The 19,903-nt window shown below is 41.7% G+C and overlaps 1 protein-coding gene across 2 annotated transcripts in view; it reads right to left on the bottom strand.

Moving 5' to 3' along the window:
* NELL1 (neural EGFL like 1) overlaps positions 1-19,903 on the bottom strand; it is a 297,295-nt gene that overhangs the window by 140,827 nt on the left and 136,565 nt on the right. For both annotated transcript variants that reach the window (XM_066320542.1, XM_066320543.1), the window contains exon 12: positions 9,288-9,413. In XM_066320542.1, the coding sequence (XP_066176639.1) occupies positions 9,288-9,413 (126 nt within the window). The remainder of the gene's footprint in view (positions 1-9,287; positions 9,414-19,903) is intronic.

Genomic DNA, 19,903 nt, shown 5'->3' with positions numbered 1-19,903 from the left:
AAACCTCTGTGACAGTCAGCTGATGTGGAGTTGCTCGGGCTCTGTTTTGCTGGATTGATTTAATACACTTCCAGTCTTCTGTTGACTTGTCCTGCAGAGCAAAGAAATTCTCCCAGATGCAGGCAATGCCCACCAGCACACAGATTACCTGCTGCTGAACTTGGCCAACAGCCCTCCAAGGGACTTCAAACAAAGGTTTCTGCATTTCAAGGCACCTCAAACTAAATCACATTCACATTTCTGGGAACAGAGCTGCTATTGACTGCAGCTCAAACAAAAGAGTCCCACTTAACACTAGGAGCTAAATCCTGCCCTGCCTTAGAGCACCTGAAGGACTCAGTCGAGTAGAGATCAGCGTAAAAATATTTTGTGCCTGCTGAGTTAACACAAGCAAAGTATCATCCATTCAGGTTGTCTTACAACCAACTTCCAAGCGCATTTGAAAATGCCTGAGTGTTGTCCTGAAGATGTGTAGTGAGAAAACATGCCCACAGACCACAACAAAGATCATGGTTGTGGGAATACACAAGTCTGAGAGTAAGACAGACTTAATTAGCATAACTAGTCTGGTGACTAGGATGCCATAGCAAGGACAAACAGAACTTTAAGCTTATGAGAAGATGGGATTAAAACTTGTTTAAGAGAAAAGATTCAATCAACCCCCAACGATAAAGATGTTGTACAATGCATGAGTTGCTTGTATGATCTTCTAACCTAATTATTGTAGTAGAAATTACTAACCTCACTGAAATGGTATATAAGACTTGGAAAACCTCAATAAAATCGAATTCTGATCATGAATCAGTCTTCCTGTCTCTCCATCAATCCCCGATACATGGTCTGTCCTCAGCGTGCAGGGACAGAGTGGATTCCAAAGAAGGGAAAACATGTTGGTTCCAAGCAGAATCAGGGGGGTCCAGATCTACCCGAAGTCCTCAGCCCCAATCAGACCTACTGTGTTGAATATCTGATACCTAATCTATAAACAGTGACATAACTGTGACCCCAACCCAACCAATATTTTTTGTCATTTTCCTGGAAAAGTCTGGCAAGTGTGCTGATGACACCAAGGTGAGTGGTGCCCACCAGAGGGAAGGGATGCCATGCTGGAGGAGCTTGACAGCCTTGAGAGGTGGGCACCTCAGAACCTCATGACATTTAACAGGGCCAAGTGCAATGTCCTGCACCCAGGTCAAGGCAATCCCAAGCACAAAAACATTCTCTCTGGGCAGACAATGGATTGAGAGGAGCCCTCAGGAGAAGGCCATGGGTGTGAGAAGCTCCACACGACCCAGCAATGTGTACCTGTGGCCAAGAAAGCCAACCACATCATGGGCTGCATGAGGAGCAGAGTGACCAGCAGGTTGAGGGAGGTGACTGTCCCTTGGCTCTGCTGAGACACCATCAGGAGCACTGTGTGCACCTCTGGGGCCCCCAACACAGGAAGGACATGGACCTGCTGGAGAGTCCAAAGGGGCCCTCAGAGATGCTCAGAGGGCCTTTCCGACGAAGACAGGCTGAGAGATTTTAGGTTGTTCAGCCTGGAGAAGAAAAGGCTCCAGGGAGACTTTCCAGCACCTAAAGAGAGCCTGTAAGAACTGGAAAGAGACTTTTTACAGGGACACATAGGGACAGAACAAGGGGAAATAGCTTAAAACTGAGAGAGGGAAGGTTTAGCTTGGACATTAGCAAGAAACTCTTTACTGTGAGGATGACAAGGCCCTGGCACAGGGTGCCCAGAGAAGCTGTGGCTGCCCCATCCCTGGAAGAGTCCAAGGCCAGGCTGGACAGAGCTTTGAGCAGCTTGGGATAGTGGAAGATGTCCCTGCCCATGGCAGAAGGAGGTGGAACTAGATGATCTTTAAGGTACTTTAGAACCCAAACCATTATATGATGCTATAAAACACTATGTACTATTAGGCAAGTGTACTGGATTTGTGAGGCCAGATTTTGGTAGCAGGGGAGCTACAGGGGTGGCTTCTGTGAGAAGCTGCCAGAAGCTTCTCCCATGTGCAGCAGAGCCAGGACCAGCCAGTTCCAGGATGGACACACTGCTGGCCAATGCTGGGTCAATCAAGAATGAGAGTAATGCCTCTCAGATTTAAGAGGAAAGAAAGAAGTTATTGCTCAGATGTCTTTTCAGCCAGAGTAGAGCAGGGTGAGAATATGGGAGAGGAACAATTCTGCAGACACCCAGGTCAGGGCTGAAGGAGGAGCAGGAGCTGCTCCAGGTGTGGAACAGCCCATGGAGGGGCCCACATCAGAGCAGGAGGATGCCCAAAGGGCGCTGTGACCCTGTGGGAAGCCTGTGCTGGAGCAGGGTCCTGGCAGGGATCTGCAGACCCTTGGAGAGAGGAGCTCACACTGGAGCAGGTGTCCTGGCAGGACTTGTGACCCTGTGAGGAACTCCCACAGGAGCAGCCTGTCCTTGAAGGACTGCACCCCATGGAAGAGTGGCACACGCTGCAGCACTTTGTGGGGAAGGCTTGCCTGTGGGATGGACTCAAGCTAGAGAAGTTTATGGAGAAAAGTTTCATGGGAGGGATCTCATGCTGGAGCAGGGGAAAGACTCCTCTCCCTGTGCAGTGCCAGGAGCAGCACATGATGAACTGACCAAAACCCCCACTTCCATCTCCCTGCACCACTGGTGGAAGGAGCTCAGGAAGGAAGGAGGGATGGAGAGGAGGTATTTTTATGGTCTTTTTTTACTTCTCATTATCCTGCTCCGATTGTGTTAGCAATTAATTCGATTAATATCTCTAATTTGAGCCTGTTTTGCCCATGACAGTATTTGGCGAGTGATCTCTCCCGGTCTTTATCTCAACTAATGAATCTCTACTATATTTTCTCTCCCCTGCCCAGCTGCAGAGGGAAATGACAGAGAGGCTTTGGTGGGTACCAGGAATCCTGCCAGGGTCACCCCACTACAGCAAGATCCTAATGATATCCTTTAGAACAGCAAGACCTAAAGAGAGCTCTTGCACAAAACAAACCTGAAAACTATTCCACCACAGACCTGTCTCCACTGCCCGCTGCTCCTGAGTCGTGTTTTCAGCCAGCAGACAAATCTATGAATTCCCCAACCCCAGCCCATCACAGGAACAGCAGTAACATTTGTTTACTGACCTCCCTGAACATCCAAGTCCCTGCGCAGCACTTTGAAAGTGCAAGTGCCACACCAAAAATAACAACGTTGCTTTCTGGAATGCTAATTTATTTCACAAAGGAGAAACAGTGGAAAAGAAGGTCACTAGATTAGATTTCAGGAAACAGCACTATCTTTCAAAGAGTAACCATATTATCAATTGTCTACCTAAAAGCTTTTCTTCAGGTCTTTTACAAACACGCACATTGATTCTGGATGTGAGGCCAGCAACTCGCCCTTTGAGATTGTCACTGGTGAAACTTCCTGCATTATTAGTATTATTATGGGGTCAACTACACCACCTTGAACCTGACAGGTAAACCCCAGCAACAAAAATACAAAGGCATCAATTTTAGTAATAGCTAACAATTTGAACGTTTGTTCTAACCATAGCAGGGAATTTCTGCAGTCAAGCTGCTTTTCAGAGATACAGGAGGGGAAGAACAGGAGAAAGGGCTTCTGATGTTTTTCCCTTGAAAATGAGATTTCTCAGAACGCTTATGTTCTTCTATGCTTTAAGCACAACTTTTCTAATAACATGCTGCAGAGAGGCATGTTCTGAAAAGTGCAGTACATTCAAAACTGAATGCTGCCCCAGAAACAACACAGGATGGAGGTGAAGGAACTCACAGGAAAACCTGTAAAAATCATTAGCTTTTCTTACTTCTTCTCTATCCATACTGTAAATCAAATTAGAATGTAAATCCAAGACTAATATTCATATTCTAAGACTACTTCTAAATAATATATTTCTATTCTAAGACATGTAAATAACGTATTTCTATGCAACATCCATTTTTTCAAAGAATTAGAATAGTGAACTATGTATTTTGAAAAGAATTCCTGTTTCTATGGTGGATAAAGACTCGCTTTTTGCAAGTAACACACAAATGTTTTAGTGACTTATATTCAGTAATTTAGTAATTTATATTTTAGTTGCTTTGAGAAGCCAAATGTTAAAGAAATTCTGGGAACACCATCACAGCAAATGAGGACTGAAAGAGATTAAAAGCACAATCCACTTTTGAAACATCATGCAGAACAGTAAAATATGGAGGTGGACTATTTTCACAGGAAAAAAAAATCTACCAGCATAGCTTTGCATAAAGAGGAGGGGTGTTTGCATAGGCCTCACCCCACTTTGGTAGAATGGATACTACTGACACGTTGGATGGCCACACAACTTTCCATTCTACTTCTTGAAAAGTTAAAACCTGGATAAAATGGGTTGAGACATTCTCAAGTCCAAAGGAGCCTTCTTCATTTAGAAGAACGGCCATGAGTAACACATGGAAATAGAGGAAAAAAAAATCTCCCGGCAGTCTCATTTGAAAAGGTCTTCAAGTTTTATTACACAATCAGTGAATATTTGTAGTAAATTAAAAAAAAAAAATCCCAACAAAAAACACAAGCAAGCAAGAAAACCCCAAATCAAATGAAATAGTGTTCAAAGCCCAATAGTAACTACATAAAATGAAACTTATTCTTTGAATGACTGCAGGATTTGAGGAAGTTTTAGGTGTTCCACGCAGCCTCAAGGAGAACACTGCAAAATTATTCATTGCTTTTTAAATGGCTATCGTAGCTGTTAAAGGGCAGGAATCTTGTTTGTGATCATTGTGATTTTCTTCATAGAAAATGTCAACATTATGCAAAAGGAGGTGAAACCTACCCACACTGTTTTCTCTTCCTAGCACCATGACATATGTGGTCAGTACAGGTAACTTATAGCTTATTAAGACGAAAAAGCATTTGCACACTTGATTGAATGGCAGTGAGACATAGGAACTACATATTCTAGTTTCAAACTACAGGTAATCATACGCATGAATTTTTAAAATCATACCACAGAACAGATGCAGCACATCAAAAATAAAAGTATTATATTCTTGTTGCGTAATTTAGCACGCTTCAAAAAGCATAAAATGAAATAATGCACTTCTGAGGCAAACTCCCAAACTGCTATGTTAGAAGAAAGCAACCCAAGAGAGCTGATTTTTCAACAAGCAACCAGGGTAAAAACATGTGAGAATCAATCAAATGCCTTAAATCAGAAGATTCCAGCAAATGAGAACATCTGGAGCAGCAAATCTTGCTGCCAGGTTCAGAACGGACAAGACTGTGATTTACTAGAGAACAGACAAACAACCTGTCAGTGCCACAGGAAGAGACTGAAAAGCAGCTTCCTATTCCAAGGTAACTTTTCTTAATAAAACCATCTTTCACTCAACTTAATTAACATTCAGTGCACAAAGCCCTAGAAACAGGTAAGCAGAGAAACACTGATGTACCTTTCTTGGTGAACACAGGCTGAAGTTATTACTAGGCTGACTAATCTGCCTCAGAATACCTCATCATCCCAAGTCTTTTGTTTATGTGAGACTGAACACTGATTACTAACCAAAATAGTCACTACTTAAAATTAAGTCATAGGTGAGAGTTTAATATAACTGTGGGCTTGATCCAGAGCAAAGTTTTAGTCACTCTGTCTGTATGACTGCATTTTCTGTGCAATCAGCACATCTTCTAAGACAGCAGCTCCTTACTGCTAACCCCAGAAGTTCCTACTTCACAGTTGGAGGTCATTATCCAAAACTTTTTTTGGGGAAAAAAAGACTTTCAGCAATATCAAAACTGTACAAATTAGTTTAATTTCATTAAGATTCTGTCTTTCAAAGAAAATACTGGAAGCAGCATATTTAAAATTCAGGAATATCCAAATGAATTTTATTTAGCTCAATTCAAATTGCCACAGCATTTCACCAGTCACTCCATTTCCTTCTAAAAAGATACCCCTCATTTCTAGTATCATATTGAAATATTTCATTCAGCTTAAACATTGTTTCTGATTTACACCTTCCACACAGTTTCCACTTTCTGAAAGCTACCAGAGCTGGGGGATCAGCCATCCAGCACATGCCTGCCCAGCAACACACAGAATCTGCTCAACTCCAAATGACTTTACACCTTGATGAACCAGACTCAGGCTTCCCAAAACGTACCTCCTGCTCTATGGGAAAAGTCTGTTTTAGGGTCAGCAGTGTAGAAAGTACATGCAATGCAATGCCATGCATGTGACATAAGTACTTACACCTGAAACTTCATCCTTATCCTGAATCCATCAGAGCCTTACCCCATACACACACAACTTTAATCAGAACACCAAGCCAGCTCAGGATTACAGATCTGTCTCCAAACACATGGCTCAGTAACAAGAATATCTCTCATCTATTCGGTTTGAATAAAGAGTAACAAAATTTTAAAGACCTAAGTAATAGCTACAGTGTATTGTGCCTGCTAAATACTTGGTATCAGTATAAGGGGAAATTACTTAAGTATCTGCTGCCTGATTTTTTTTTATTATTGCCTTTTTATAATCACTACAATTACTGCTAAAAGTCTGCTTAAGCATTATGTGAAATACAAAGACAGGATTAGTGCCTCTATTGCAGAGTATTTATTTTAACTACATTTAATATTATAACAAACATTTATTTCTAGATACAACAGGCAATGAACCAAGTTTCTCCTGATCTATGTAACACATTGCTCTGCTTTTTAGAGACTATGTAAAAAATGAAGTGCTTTTTTGGAAGACAATAAACCTGCAAGAAATAGTTGTCTCTCTCATTCCATTATTTGTTCTTTTACCTGCTCTGGATTCTTTGTGTGCATGCACTTTAAGTGAATGTTCCCTCATTACTGTCAAGCAACTTGTCTTGCTGCTTCACACTTTCTTGGTGTATCAAAAATACCTTGCTTCCTATACCCTTTGCATGCCTAATGATAGTGCCTTGCTGGAAAGAAAGGCACATTAGGAAATTAGTAGAGCATATGTGGAAAAGAAAGAGTCAGATTATCAAAACCACTCTCCCCATCACTGTGAAGCTTGATACCTCACACAACACAGAATTTAAGGTCTGAATCTGTCATGTCACATTGTAAAAGATCAAAAAAAAAACTGAAAAGAGACAGATTACACAGAAATAATGACTCTTTGGACAAAACACAAATCAGCTTCCTGACAGCTATTTAGTATCAGCCTCTCTCAAGAGGTGGGCAGGACATCCCTACAGTTTTATAAATTATATAATAATAGCTAAAAGACATGCTGTCATCATGAAAGTCAACATTTCCTATGACCTTCCCTAAGGATAACACGCATTACAAAATAGTTATTCTAGGCTGGAAATCATTCTCATATTGAATATTCCTGTGCTATCTTTCCACTTCAGAAAACAGCTCACCCAACATCATTCTACACGTGGTATTGCATCAAGCTGATTTATATCCATTTCAATAAACCTACCTGATACTTTCCTCCTTCGCATGACAGATGCACCATCAAAATAATCCCAAAATCAGACTTTTTGGAGCCTTGTCATTGAAAGATGTTATCCAGCTAGATAGAATTGGGATGAGCAGTTCAGCAGCTTCCCTCTTTTTTTCTGAGACTGCCAGAGAAGGTCCCTTAAAAAGTCCTAAATGGAAATGAGGCCCTACCTACTTTCCACTAGGCATTTTTAGAGGTCATTTTGCAGACTGATATCTTTAAAAGAACCATTTTATTGTCTAATGCTATCCACTTGCTGTCTTTTCTGAACAACATGCCATACATAGCTCTTGAGAAATTAATTCTCAGCATTAACAACAATTTCCGAATGACCTAACAATAACTGGATTTATGAACTCTGTAAATTTCAGTTTTCCTTTTGCATATTTGACTCGGCTCTGTCCAGAAAGCTTCTCCTCCTGGGTAACTTCTCACATTTCAATCCACTGACCAGTTTCAGGCCACAGCTGATCAAGTCTTGTTTCTTCTCACAACACATGTGATCCCAGCCTCTGCACCTTGCACAGAGGGCAGATGTGGGACATGAAGGGACCGTGTCTTGGCTGGCAAGGGCCTTCAGTGGGTGCACCACAGCCCTTCTTCAGCCACCTTCCAAGTTCATCACAAAGGGCCCATACAGGGGACAGGCACATCCTACCACATCCATCCACCCTCCTTGCACCTGAATTTTATCCTGGCAAAGGGCCAGCTGCTGTGTGGCATTTGGGACTAGACAGAAGGTAGGGTATGCACACAAGACATGGAGTGCAACCGTGCTGCTGCTGCACCTGAGAGCTCACCTATTGCTTTTACCTTCTCTGCCAGGGTCAGGATTAAATGCTCAAGATGGTGTTTCATGTTCAGACTCAGGTATTTATTAATCCTTATCTATATTACAGTCTCTCAAGACATGAGTTCTACAGCACTTCCAGATAACAAACTAAAAAATGGAGCCGTATCTACCTCTTTGCAAGGCGTTTTAAGCACAAATTGTCCAATTATGAAATAACACATTGTAGCAAGGGTCCCTGACTATTAGGAGATCAGACAGAACAGACGACACGTTTAACCAATGCGGCTTCCATGTCGAATTCCCCCTTATTATCAGCCCGCAGTGAGTTATATAGGTTCAACACATAGTTTACAGTTACAGGCTATACAAAGAATGCAAACAACCCTTATCCAAGTCTTAAGGTAGCTAAAGCGTTAGAACTACAATTCTACATTAAGAAACCCATTACATCCCAGAACACCTTAATATAAACTGTGAGTTTTCTACTGCACCACAACTATGAATTTCTAACCGTGTCACTGTGGCCTGCAGGCCCTGTGGGCTCAGGGGCCCAGAGCTCTGCAGGCCAAAGGGCCCAGTCTAGAATTGCTCACCCTCAATCAATCCAAATATAACACTCTCTAAAAAAATCCCAACAATACTTAAATTATTTTTACTTTTAACCCAAAAACCAACCACCCGTGGCCCACAATGTGGACTTTTCTATCCAATTACAAAATACCACCCAGACCCATGAAGAAGGTGAAAAAGAAGGACTAACCTACAACCTAAAACCTCCATCTTGCTTTATGTATATATAAATTATATATATATATTCTAAAACCTTAAACTCCAAGTCTTCCACCATGTGATATCACATGCTTTTATTCAAACTACACACCCATAATCCCAGTGCTGTCATTCAATTTTGGAAGCCTTCTCCATGGCCTCAGGTGAAATGCAGTGTTTTCCTGGGGGTCAGTGCCTGTCAGCACAGAAAGCCTAAAATTCCCAGTGCCCAGGGTGCCAGCACTCACCTGTGCAGGAGAAGTCATCCACACGGACATATCCCGCGACACAGTCGCAGCGGTAGGATCCAGGCAGGTTGACACACACAGTGTTGGCGTGGCAGTAGTGCATCTTGGCAGCACACTCATCAATGTCTGCAGGGAAGAACCACCCAGGGAAGTTACAGGCACGCTCAGTGAAATGAATAACATGACGTTACAGAAGATAAATTCCGTTTACAACTCCAAAGGCAGTCTGTTTAAACACTTGCACTAAAAAGCAAGGCAAATTCAGTAAAAAATATTCCTTAAAATAGAGCTAAAACTCCCATATCATACCAATGTGTTCCTTCCCACTGTTCTTCATGAAACACCATTTCTTTTTTTAATTCTGGAAAAGTAACATACATTTGGTTTTTTTTTTTTGCAATGTTAAAAACCAAAAGCTGATGTAGTTTTCAAACACATAAAATAGTGTCAAAGTATGCAATACTGAAAATCCTAACTCTTAAAGGCACAGTAACTCCATACAGCATGGTCCCAGCTGCAGTGCTGGTCAGATATGCCACACAATGTTTGCCAGGACAGTGCAGGAGCAGATTCCACTGCCCAGTTGAACAGCAAGTTCTCCACACCTCCAGATTCACCCAAGTGTTCTGGCAATGCCCTGGCCCTGGGCACACAGTTCTGCTGCAGGAGTTAGTGGCCAGGGCTCTGTGCCACCTCCACATGTCACACAAGAAGAGAGAACCAATCACCTAAGCCCTTTTTATAGTTTGCATCATGTCAAAGCAAAAAAAAAAAAAAACCAAACTCCATGATTAAGGAGCAGCAAAAACTTGACCTCATGTGTCTGCTTAAGTAATCTCTATTGCTGCTGCAAATCCAAAATCCAAAACTATTTTCACAATAGTGACTCAAACCTATCATTTACTTGCCTGTTTAAATATCTCAAAGCTCTGTGAGATTGTAAACTGTAAAATCTTCCCCCTTCCTTTTCCACAAAACCAGACATTTTAGTGAAGAATCTTCTTTATTGTTTTTTTTAGCAGGATAGATTTTCTGCTTAACAGTGCAGATTTTACATGAAGTAATTCACGGTTTTCAAAATATTAATTCTAGTGTTACATATGTCCAACACAAAGAAAGATGAATCAGAGACATTTTTTTCCCCCCACTACTTTCTTTCAGCTATTGATTGCTTGCACTCTGGAAAGGTATCAATTAACAACACAGCTGAAGAGCCTCCTTGGCTTGTGGAGTGCCAGTGAGTTGGTGACTCCACAGTGCAGCCTCCCATCACATTCCTCTGCACAGCCCTCTGCAGTCCCCCTTCTCCCTCCACACAGCGCTTACGGAAACAGTATCTTGGGTTGAAATGCAACATATGTTCTATTCCCATCTGTTGAAACCACCTGGGAAGGTGTGGGGGTTTTTTTCCTTTATCTCTTGCATGACCCCATTCCTCATGGCTCCAGCAGGGAGGGGGCAGGTGTCTTCTCTTAATGGTCCAGCTGTTAAAACCAGGTGGGACAGGGTTCTTATCTCTTCCACCACCCATCCTCCCTCCAGGGGATATCTGCTGTTAATGGGCCATCGAGGCTCACTGCATGGCTGATACAATTACATCATCCCAGTGGGAGATGCTCCATCCAGGGGGAGGAGCCAAGCATTCCCACCTGAATAAAACCTGGATTCAGAACACCAGGACAGCCTGTTTGCATCAGATTCCCAGAGGAAGACCGGACCCATCTCACCACCACTGGACCTTCAGAGGAAAACTACACCTTTCTACAGGATCATCTCTACTCCAGCAGAACCACATCTGTCAGTCCAGGAGGACTTAACGGGACTGCTCCCAACACCCTGACCAACAGCGTGTCAAGTCGTGTTCTGACTCTGTCAGTGTTTTCTTCTTCTTTTCATTTGCTTTTTTATACTGCTACATTTTTAATATTCCTAGTAAAGAACTGCTATTCCTATTCCCATACCTTTGCCTGAAAGCTCCTTAATTTCAAAATCATAATTCGGGGGGGGGGGGGGGGGGGTGTTGTACATTCTCCATTCCAAGGGGAGCTCCAGCTTTTCCCTGGCAGACATCTGTCTTTCCAAACTAAGACACACAGCAAGTGATTAGCACCAAAACTTGCTAATATATCAGCATTCAGCCTCAGAATGGGAGGAGGGGTTGGAGTTTAATTGTGCACATGCTGAGTTCTTGGTTACCTAAAATCAGGTATCTTGTTTAAACTTCCTAAACTGAAGCAGCTGCAGTTGAGGTACACCTCCATCTTCCAGGCTCTGAAAATGAAACACATGCCAGCTACACTCACACTTCCTACATTACAGACATCTGTCCAGCAGGAGCTACCAGCTAAATATCTTCATGCTGCTCAGCAAACAGCTGTCAGTTGGCAGCGATTTCTGACTGCTGCCAACTCGAGATGAATTAGAACTGATGGCCTGGAGGCAAATAACTTTGTATACCACTGCAAACACCTTAAACTATCTCATTCTTACACTTCTGTTGTTTCAGTTGCAGTGCCGCTTGATTAAATGAATTTTAAAAAGTCAGGAGCATCACTATATGAAAGATAAAAGCCAGGAAAAATCCTCCCACATGTCTTGTTATCACACCACTGAGTGCTCGAGCCACTTGGGAAACACTCAGGTGTTGACGTGTGTTCACACTGATCTGCTTGCAGCCTATTTTTAATAGGCTTTTGGAGCATAGCTTTGAGGAGTTTTGCTCTTGCATATCTAATAATTTTCTAGCATAAAAGGAAAAGGAATGAAAAGATGTCTGCAAAGAAAGCAAGAACGTCAAAACAGCAACCAATTCACTTGAAAATTAACCTTATGCACTACCCTTCATCTCCAGCTGCCTCACTACACTTCTCTTTATTCCCCCAAGGGGAAGTGAGAGGATTAAAAGTCTCAAAGGTGAAGTAACTTGAACTTTGGTTCATTGCAAGAAAGGCCCAGATTGCTGTAACAAAAAATATGAGAATACCCAGAGATAAAAAGAAAATTCACTACCTATATGAAAATACTGCCATGAGAGAATATCTCAAAAGGAGACTAAGGACTCCAAGTGATGACTTGACTACAAATAGAAGAATTGAGAAAACTGGCACTAGGTTGCTGCAGAAGTTCCAGAGCCCAGGAAGAAAATGCCTGGGCCTATCAAAGGAAGCAGAAGTTAAAAAAAAAAAAAAAAAGTCTCTTCAAACTTTGTTCATTTGTTTAACTGTCTTTTCAATCTTTAAGGGTTACATTTTCCATAAACCCTTTCAGCATTTCAGATTTTCATTTACATTTGCAGTATTAGCCTTCCACTAATACCTGCATTTTTCTTTAGAGAGAGTAATATTGAGAGGTCAAAACTGGCAACAGAATTTTCTTATTAAAGCCTGTAGGGCAACACTAAATCTGTTGCTCTGGACCACAGTGCTACAAATACTTGTAAAAGGTTAGGTATTCATCACAAAAAGCTTTGAGTTTTTACTTAATATTGTTAGAGTAAAACCCATAAAGCACACAGTGGTATATATCAGCTCAGCTGTAATGGAACTCAAATTGTGATTCATGTGTATGGATTGCTTGTCGCATTTGAAATATTAAAGCTCATCTTCTAGTGGTCTTTGGAGATGACAAAAATACATGATTTATGCTTCTCTCTAGGCTGGTGAAGTAGTTTGTTTTTCTTTTACAAAGGTATACTTATGGTCTTTAAAATGAGACTTGACACAGCATAATTATCACGCACATATCACCAGCTTCCATCTGCATCAGCTCACATTTTGCAACAACAGAGACATTGGGGCTCCAGCTTTCAGCAAGGACTGGTGTGTTACTGGGAAGGGACTGCTACCCCACTGGGTTCAAGTGTCTTCTCAGCAGTCAGGGGAACAGGGTTCATTATCAGCACAGAGCTCTCCTTACAGCATCACTCACACAGCCTACATCTCATCAGCTACCACCATTACTCCTCACTGCAATAAATAGTGCATGTGAACTCTGAGGCAATAATAAAAGAGAATACCTTTCCTTAGTTGTGCCAGGGCACTCAGCAATGCTGTGAGTACACTGGGATAAAACACAAGGAAAGGAGCTCAGTGGAGCTGCCTGCTTAGCACCTGACAGGTGACACCCTACACCAGCCAACCAAACAAGGTGGGAGGGGAAGACAATACAAATGGTGTTCAACCCATGGCCAAGGAAAGAGGTTTTCTCATCTGCAAATGTACTTGACAAACTGTCCAAACCACTTAACTCTTCTCATGCCTGCCTTAGAATCCTATTACTAAATATCTGTGATGTTTAAAGATTACAAGACATCAGATCTCAACTAGAGCATCTCTTTACTGTTTGTCCTGTCCAATAAGTCACATCAAACCAAAATAATTTCAGCTGTAAAGAAGACACATTACCTATTAATGGAAATGGAGTTTTGTCCATTCACCCCAATGTGAAACAGACCCATTGTTTTTTAAACTGTTAGTTCTGTAATAACCATGGGGAAAACAATCCTGAAACAAAGCCCTCTTTGCCTCTGGAATTGTACACCACTCTTTCATGCACTTAACAGTAATCCCTTTACACATTAGTAGTGTAGTGAACCTGCTGTTTGGGGCTTCAGTTTCAGTTTAACTATGGAAAGATACTAACATACAAACCAAAACAAAATGAAGCACAATATGAAGTGTTCCAGAGCACTAACAGATTACATATTTTTATCAGAATCACTTACTCTATTTGCAACTGTCTCCCAGTTACTCACTTTACAGTTGGGGGCTAGACTGTACCAAACTAAATTAGAATTTTTGAGAACTCTGTAAGGAAGCAAAGGCATAAAATCAAAAACAGGAGGGGAAACCCCCAGCTTTGCAGGAAGCTCTGATCTCTAATTCATGATTATTAATATGTGGGAGGATTCCCCTCCCCTCTTTTATTCAAGTCAGTACTACACAGTGATTTGAATGTGTTAGACCCTGGTCTACATAATCAAGATTTCTAAAAACGTGAAATCAAACAGTGTTACTATTTAAGTAATGTCAAATCTTAAAGTATGTTCAGAAGCAAATGGAATCATATCAATGAAGTTTCCAAAACAGCAGAGCACAGCAGTAGTGGAGCATGAGACAGGTTCTAAAATTTTGGCCGCCTCATGCTTATGCAAAAATGAACATATGCCATTTTTACTCCAGTGACTTAGCTGCTCCTTGTTCATTTTATTTACTTGCTCTCCAAATTCTCCTTGACTCTGTCCTCTCCTGCTCTTATCTCCTTTCCACTGTCAAACTCACTTGACTGCAGCTCCACTTGCCTTTCTATTTTTCCTTTTCACCCTCCCACTGCCTGTCTTCTTTCTCATACATCTAACATACCTCACACCTGGTTTTTACCTTTACCACAGGCCTGGTTTCTCAGACTGTGCACCAGAACCCTCAGGGAGCCATAAAGCACTAGACACAGCAGTCAGCAGTTCCCCATGAGCTGGCAACAGCTCAGCCTCCCCCAGCTGCCTGAGTAAAAGACTAATTACTGGCAGCAAATGTTTAGGCTAGCTTTAAAACTGTTTAGCAGCCTCCTTGGTAGCAATTCACCTCCTCCAAGGCAGGGCAGCAGCACAACTGTGCCTTGGGGATGGAGCTACTGCCCATTCAGGGGCACTGAAAGAGCCCAAAACAAGAACAGATAAGCCAAAGAAAAAAGTCCCTTTCAACAAGGCTGAGAAATATTACCCTTAGTGTCATTAAGTAACTAACTAGTGAAAAATGCCTTCATAAATTAGGGCTGGAGTAGCATCACCTGGGAATCCAAAGGTAATAAAATAACTATCAATATAATAATATCAGGAAGTATTATCACTTTGACTTTTAGAGCATCATTAAAATGGTGCAGCCTCTTCCTCTGGGCACAGCATAAAAGTGCTTTACATTGATATACCCACTTTATGATCAGGACAAGAGTTTCAATATTCCAAATCTGCTTTCTGCCTATTCAATTGCCCCTCTAGGGAAGGAAACTGTACAACTATCAGCTTAAAAAACTAAACAAACAGATACTTTAAAGCACACATTCACATGTAAATCACACTTGAACAGTCATACTTCCCAGTGCAGACCAGCCCCAAACAATCATAGCATTCCTGAGAAGGGCAAAAATAAAAATTCAAGTGAAGGTACCTTCCTGGTCTTTATTTCAACAGTATTAAGCTCAAAGACTTTCACCACTCACACTCAAGGAAGCAACTGATTATTCTCATAATGAAATCACAACATTTTGCTACCTGTTTCTCAGCCACAGTAGTAAACTACCTGGGAACGTGGTTGTTTCCTAAAATCCATCCTACTGAAGCCTTAAGTGTTAAAATATTGCCTAGGCACAATACAATCCCCTACTTAATCCTTGTTATTCCTTACAATAACACACAAATCATTAGCCTCTTTACTTAAGGTTATGATTTTTTGCTGATAAAAAATGAAAATTTGAAAAACATAATTGATTTCTATGTCAGCTGGTGGATGGGGTCCGCCGCTTGGGACCCAGAGAGCCACAGCCACCCCAAAGGATGTCTCGTTAGAAACAGCTCCTTGGGGGGTCAGGGCGCTCCTCAGCTGGCAGAGGGGCCTCTCAGCATCGGGCAGAGCAGTGATTTTTTAGCTCAGTGATTTCAGCTTTCAGTGATTTCAGCTCAGTGCTCTTAGCTCATGCCCTTGCGAGTTAGTCCCTCTTTTAGCTGGTCGTGGTGAGAGAGAGAGAGGTCTCGTATGGAATTTCCGCAGGTGGTACTTTATTGAGAGGGTACCAGCGAAAGGGATCCAGGGACGAGGAACCTCTGCTGACCAGAGGAAACTTAGAGGTTTTTATGGGACACCAGGGTGGGAGGAAAAGGGTACAGAACCAATCAATTGTAACAGATCTACATAAAATCTCGAGGGGGCTTGTGGGTCTTCAGCCAGGTCGCCGTGGCTAGGAGGTTTGCCTTTGTCTTAGGTGCTCTGGCTGAAGTTGCGAAATTCTTCCTTGACTCCTCAGCTTGGCTCCCTCCAGGGCAGAGCAGCCGGGGCTCCGCCCACCTCCACAGATTTCCATAGCCTGAATCACCAGTGATCTGACCAATTCCCTGACTCTCTGGAGTCAGAGAATTTTATCTGTAGTCTGTTTTGGTCATCATTCCTCAAGACAACACAATTCTATCATGAAAGGCAGCACTCAGCTCTTTAAATCTTGCTGTTCAGACTATGTAGTGTCCCTATCTGCAAGAAGTTTTTCCTTCTATTATGCTACTAAATTCCACTTCTCTCTAAAGAAAACTGAAAATTTGCTGTTCCTTTGTGATTTTCCATCATTATACTGGCAAATTATGTGCACTGGTTTGGTGGGACAGTCCCAAAGAACCTTGAGATCTTTTAGGATAAACCAGTTTATTTAAGCTCAAGTTTTCCTAAAAGATCATTTCAATCAGTTCAAAAGCTGCCATTACTTACATTTTTCTTTAACATTAACACATCAGTATGGTGTTGTTTTAAATAGAAAGGAGCTGTTTTCCTAACCCTAAGTGCATTCATTTGATAAATACATTAATAGAAAATGTTCACAGGCATTACTTTTTTTAAAAATGTTTGCAGCTATAGCTCTTAGGGATGGTTGATAATTAATTCATAAGGTATCTCTGACAGTTGCAAATAAGTTACTTTAAAAAAATACGCAGCCAGAATTCACATATGATAACACAGCTTAAGAGAACACGGATTAAAAATAATCACAGAAAGCAGAATGAAACATTTGGGGAAACAGGTTTTGGCTAACAGCAGCAGCTCAGTCATTTGCTCCAGTATGCCAAAGCAACTAGGAAAAACAAGTCAAAATTCTGCTTGTACTGCTGTAGCAGCTGCTATGATGCTTAGAACTAACTGAAGTTTAAAAAGATTGCTTTATCTGGGATTACTCAAGCCTTTTCATTTTTTTCCTTCTAATTATTCTTTGAAACTATACTGATATTTCTGTTTAGAATGCACAGCAACAGAACAGGCTGCTAAGGCGTGTGCCTGAGTGGGCGTAAGAACTTTTCTTTAAGGACACTGCTGAATTTACTCTTCCCCTCAGTGGCCTGTGAGAGGCCATGTAACAGGCAAGCTGCTTCTCATTTTGGGTGTGCCTGACCACCAGAATTCAGGACTTTTACCCAAAACAGTGCCACCTTCCCTGCTCTCCAGCTACTCCCTGGCCCCTTGGACTCCATACAGGCAGATCAATGCCTTTGAGGACACTCTGCTGGAAGGCATTTGTGGATTCTGAGGAACATTCATTACATCCTCTCATGGACATTATGGCAGAGAGGTGCTTTGACACCCCCAGGTGTTTTAACATTCTCAGGAATACCAGCAGCTACTTGAAGAAAGAATTCTGCATTTCAGGAAAATGACCTGGTGTCCTTCAGAGAGGAAAAAAAAAAAGGACAGTGATGGCTGCTGCCTCTTGAACTGTATTAAGTGCTCTGATAAGAGCAAGATGTAATGGCAGGTGGCCTGGGAGAAATACTGAGAAACTGCTTCATTCTAAGGTTTCAAACTGACAGAGGGTGGGTTTAGATTAGACACTGGGAAGAAATTCTTTCATGTGAGGGTGGTGAAGTAAGAGCAGCACACCCAGAGGAGCTGTGGTGCCCCATCCCTGGTAGTGTTCTCTTGGAAAGTCCTTTCCCATGGCAAGGGGGTTGGAAATAGGTGCCCCTTCCAACTCAAACCATTCTGTGACTGCAACTTCTGCTGATTATAACCAGACCACTTGAACTGTAAAATGGAAGTAATCCCATACAAACAGGTTCTGGCCCTATAATCCCATATAAACTGGTGCTGGCCCTACAGAAGTTGTTGGGTGTCAGAAATCTGCAGGAGCAAGCCTACAACATGAGAAGCTGTTTGCTCTTTGTAGAGTGAAAACACAGGGGATTTCAGGGGTTACAGAAACAGCATTTATTCTCAGCATATTCCTGAGAACAGCACTACACCATAAACCAGCAGAGATCTGTGCTCTCTACCCACAGTCAGAGCAACATCCTGGCAATATTGCCAAGGACTCTGCAGCAGGTAACAGCTAAATTCAGTGAATGGTAAGAGAGAAGCTCAGAAAAATATTGCCATTCAAATACAATGCATTTTCAAAGCTTCCCTTATAAAATATGAAATTAGAAATAAACCCTTGTAGCTGTAAGTCCCATAATGATCTTAGCTTGCTTCTTCATGTAATTTATCTTAAAAACAGTTCCAAAATCACTCTTCTTTTTATTCTTTTTATAAAAGATGTTGTGTTCAATTTTTCATATTATAAATGCTTTCATCCATCAGCCATGCATTTTCAAAGTTAGTAAATAACCATATTTGTACATGTTAACTTTTCAGAGGAGAAGTTTTCTTAAAGCTTCTCTCCAAGTGTTAATTCAGGAATAAAAAAAAAAAAACATTTCTACAGGTGTTGTAAGTAAAGTGTTGGTGTTCCTGAGGTTCATCCTAGTAGATATAATAAATGCAACATAGGTACAGCGACAGGTACAGCGACAGGTAGCCAATAAAGAAAATATTGCTTAAATTCACCACAATAATCATGTTTGGCAGAGCAACAGAAACTAAACAGTACAGAAAGCATCAAAAACCACTGGCTTTTCCTGTTCTCCATCAGGTGTGGTATACATTTTTCCAGAAAGCAGCACATGCTTTGGGAATCTCCCAACTGTTAAGAAGAAGACAGTGAGGGGAAAAAAAGGCTTATCACAAGACATATGTGGGACGAATTCTTTCCACCAAAGACGGTATGTTAAGCCAAAGAGTAAATTGTGAGCTATCCTGTCACAGTCTCCCAGCACAGCACAACTCCAGGCAACTGCAAGCTTTGAAGTTTGGGATCAGCTTTGACACTGAAACCCCGAGCAACGACAAGGGTCTGATGTGAACATGTACCCTCACAGATCCATACACACCAACAAACGTGTAAATATCTGTGAAGCCCATTCCCTTACAGAAGTGTTGCTCACCAGTGCTCACCAATTTGTTCCCTGGGGCACAGAGGGACCTAATTGCTTTCCCCTGGCTAGAAGCCAGGATAGAAACCTCACCAAATGACTACAAGGAAAGAAGTGGGAAGAGTTATATATTATAAATCTAACTGGACTACTCTCCCTTAGTACCACTCTTTCACCCATCTTTCTTCTTCAAAGGCTCTTAATGCACAAGAATTCATTCTGAATCTAACTACTTCATGCTTAGCTGGAAGAGTTACCATCACGTAAGTCCACTACAAATAAAAGGTTATGCTGCTACTGCTCACAAATATATTACTGCCCATTAGAAAACAAAGCCAAATAATCACCTCATTCTCAGGAAAATAGCTCTGTTCCCTAGAATGACTGCTCCTACTTTACTACATAAATGTACTCCCAAATGTACTCCCCAGGCTTGCTTTGGCTTTGATTTCACTTATGAAAGAATCTCCAGGATCTCAAGCACTGATGAAACAAATTCTGCTATCCAAGAAGGAATGCAAAATTTCTGTAACAAATTCACCTCCTTATTTATTGCACCTCTTTAATCTTTCCAAACACTCTGAGAGACACCAGTGGATGCTTATACAGAGGGAGGGTG

Source organism: Sylvia atricapilla, chromosome 6, assembly GCF_009819655.1.
Source record: "Sylvia atricapilla isolate bSylAtr1 chromosome 6, bSylAtr1.pri, whole genome shotgun sequence".
Lineage (NCBI taxonomy): Eukaryota > Metazoa > Chordata > Aves > Passeriformes > Sylviidae > Sylvia > Sylvia atricapilla.
The sequence above is the reverse complement of the archived record's forward strand: the minus strand, read 5'-3'. Positions and strand labels throughout refer to the sequence as shown.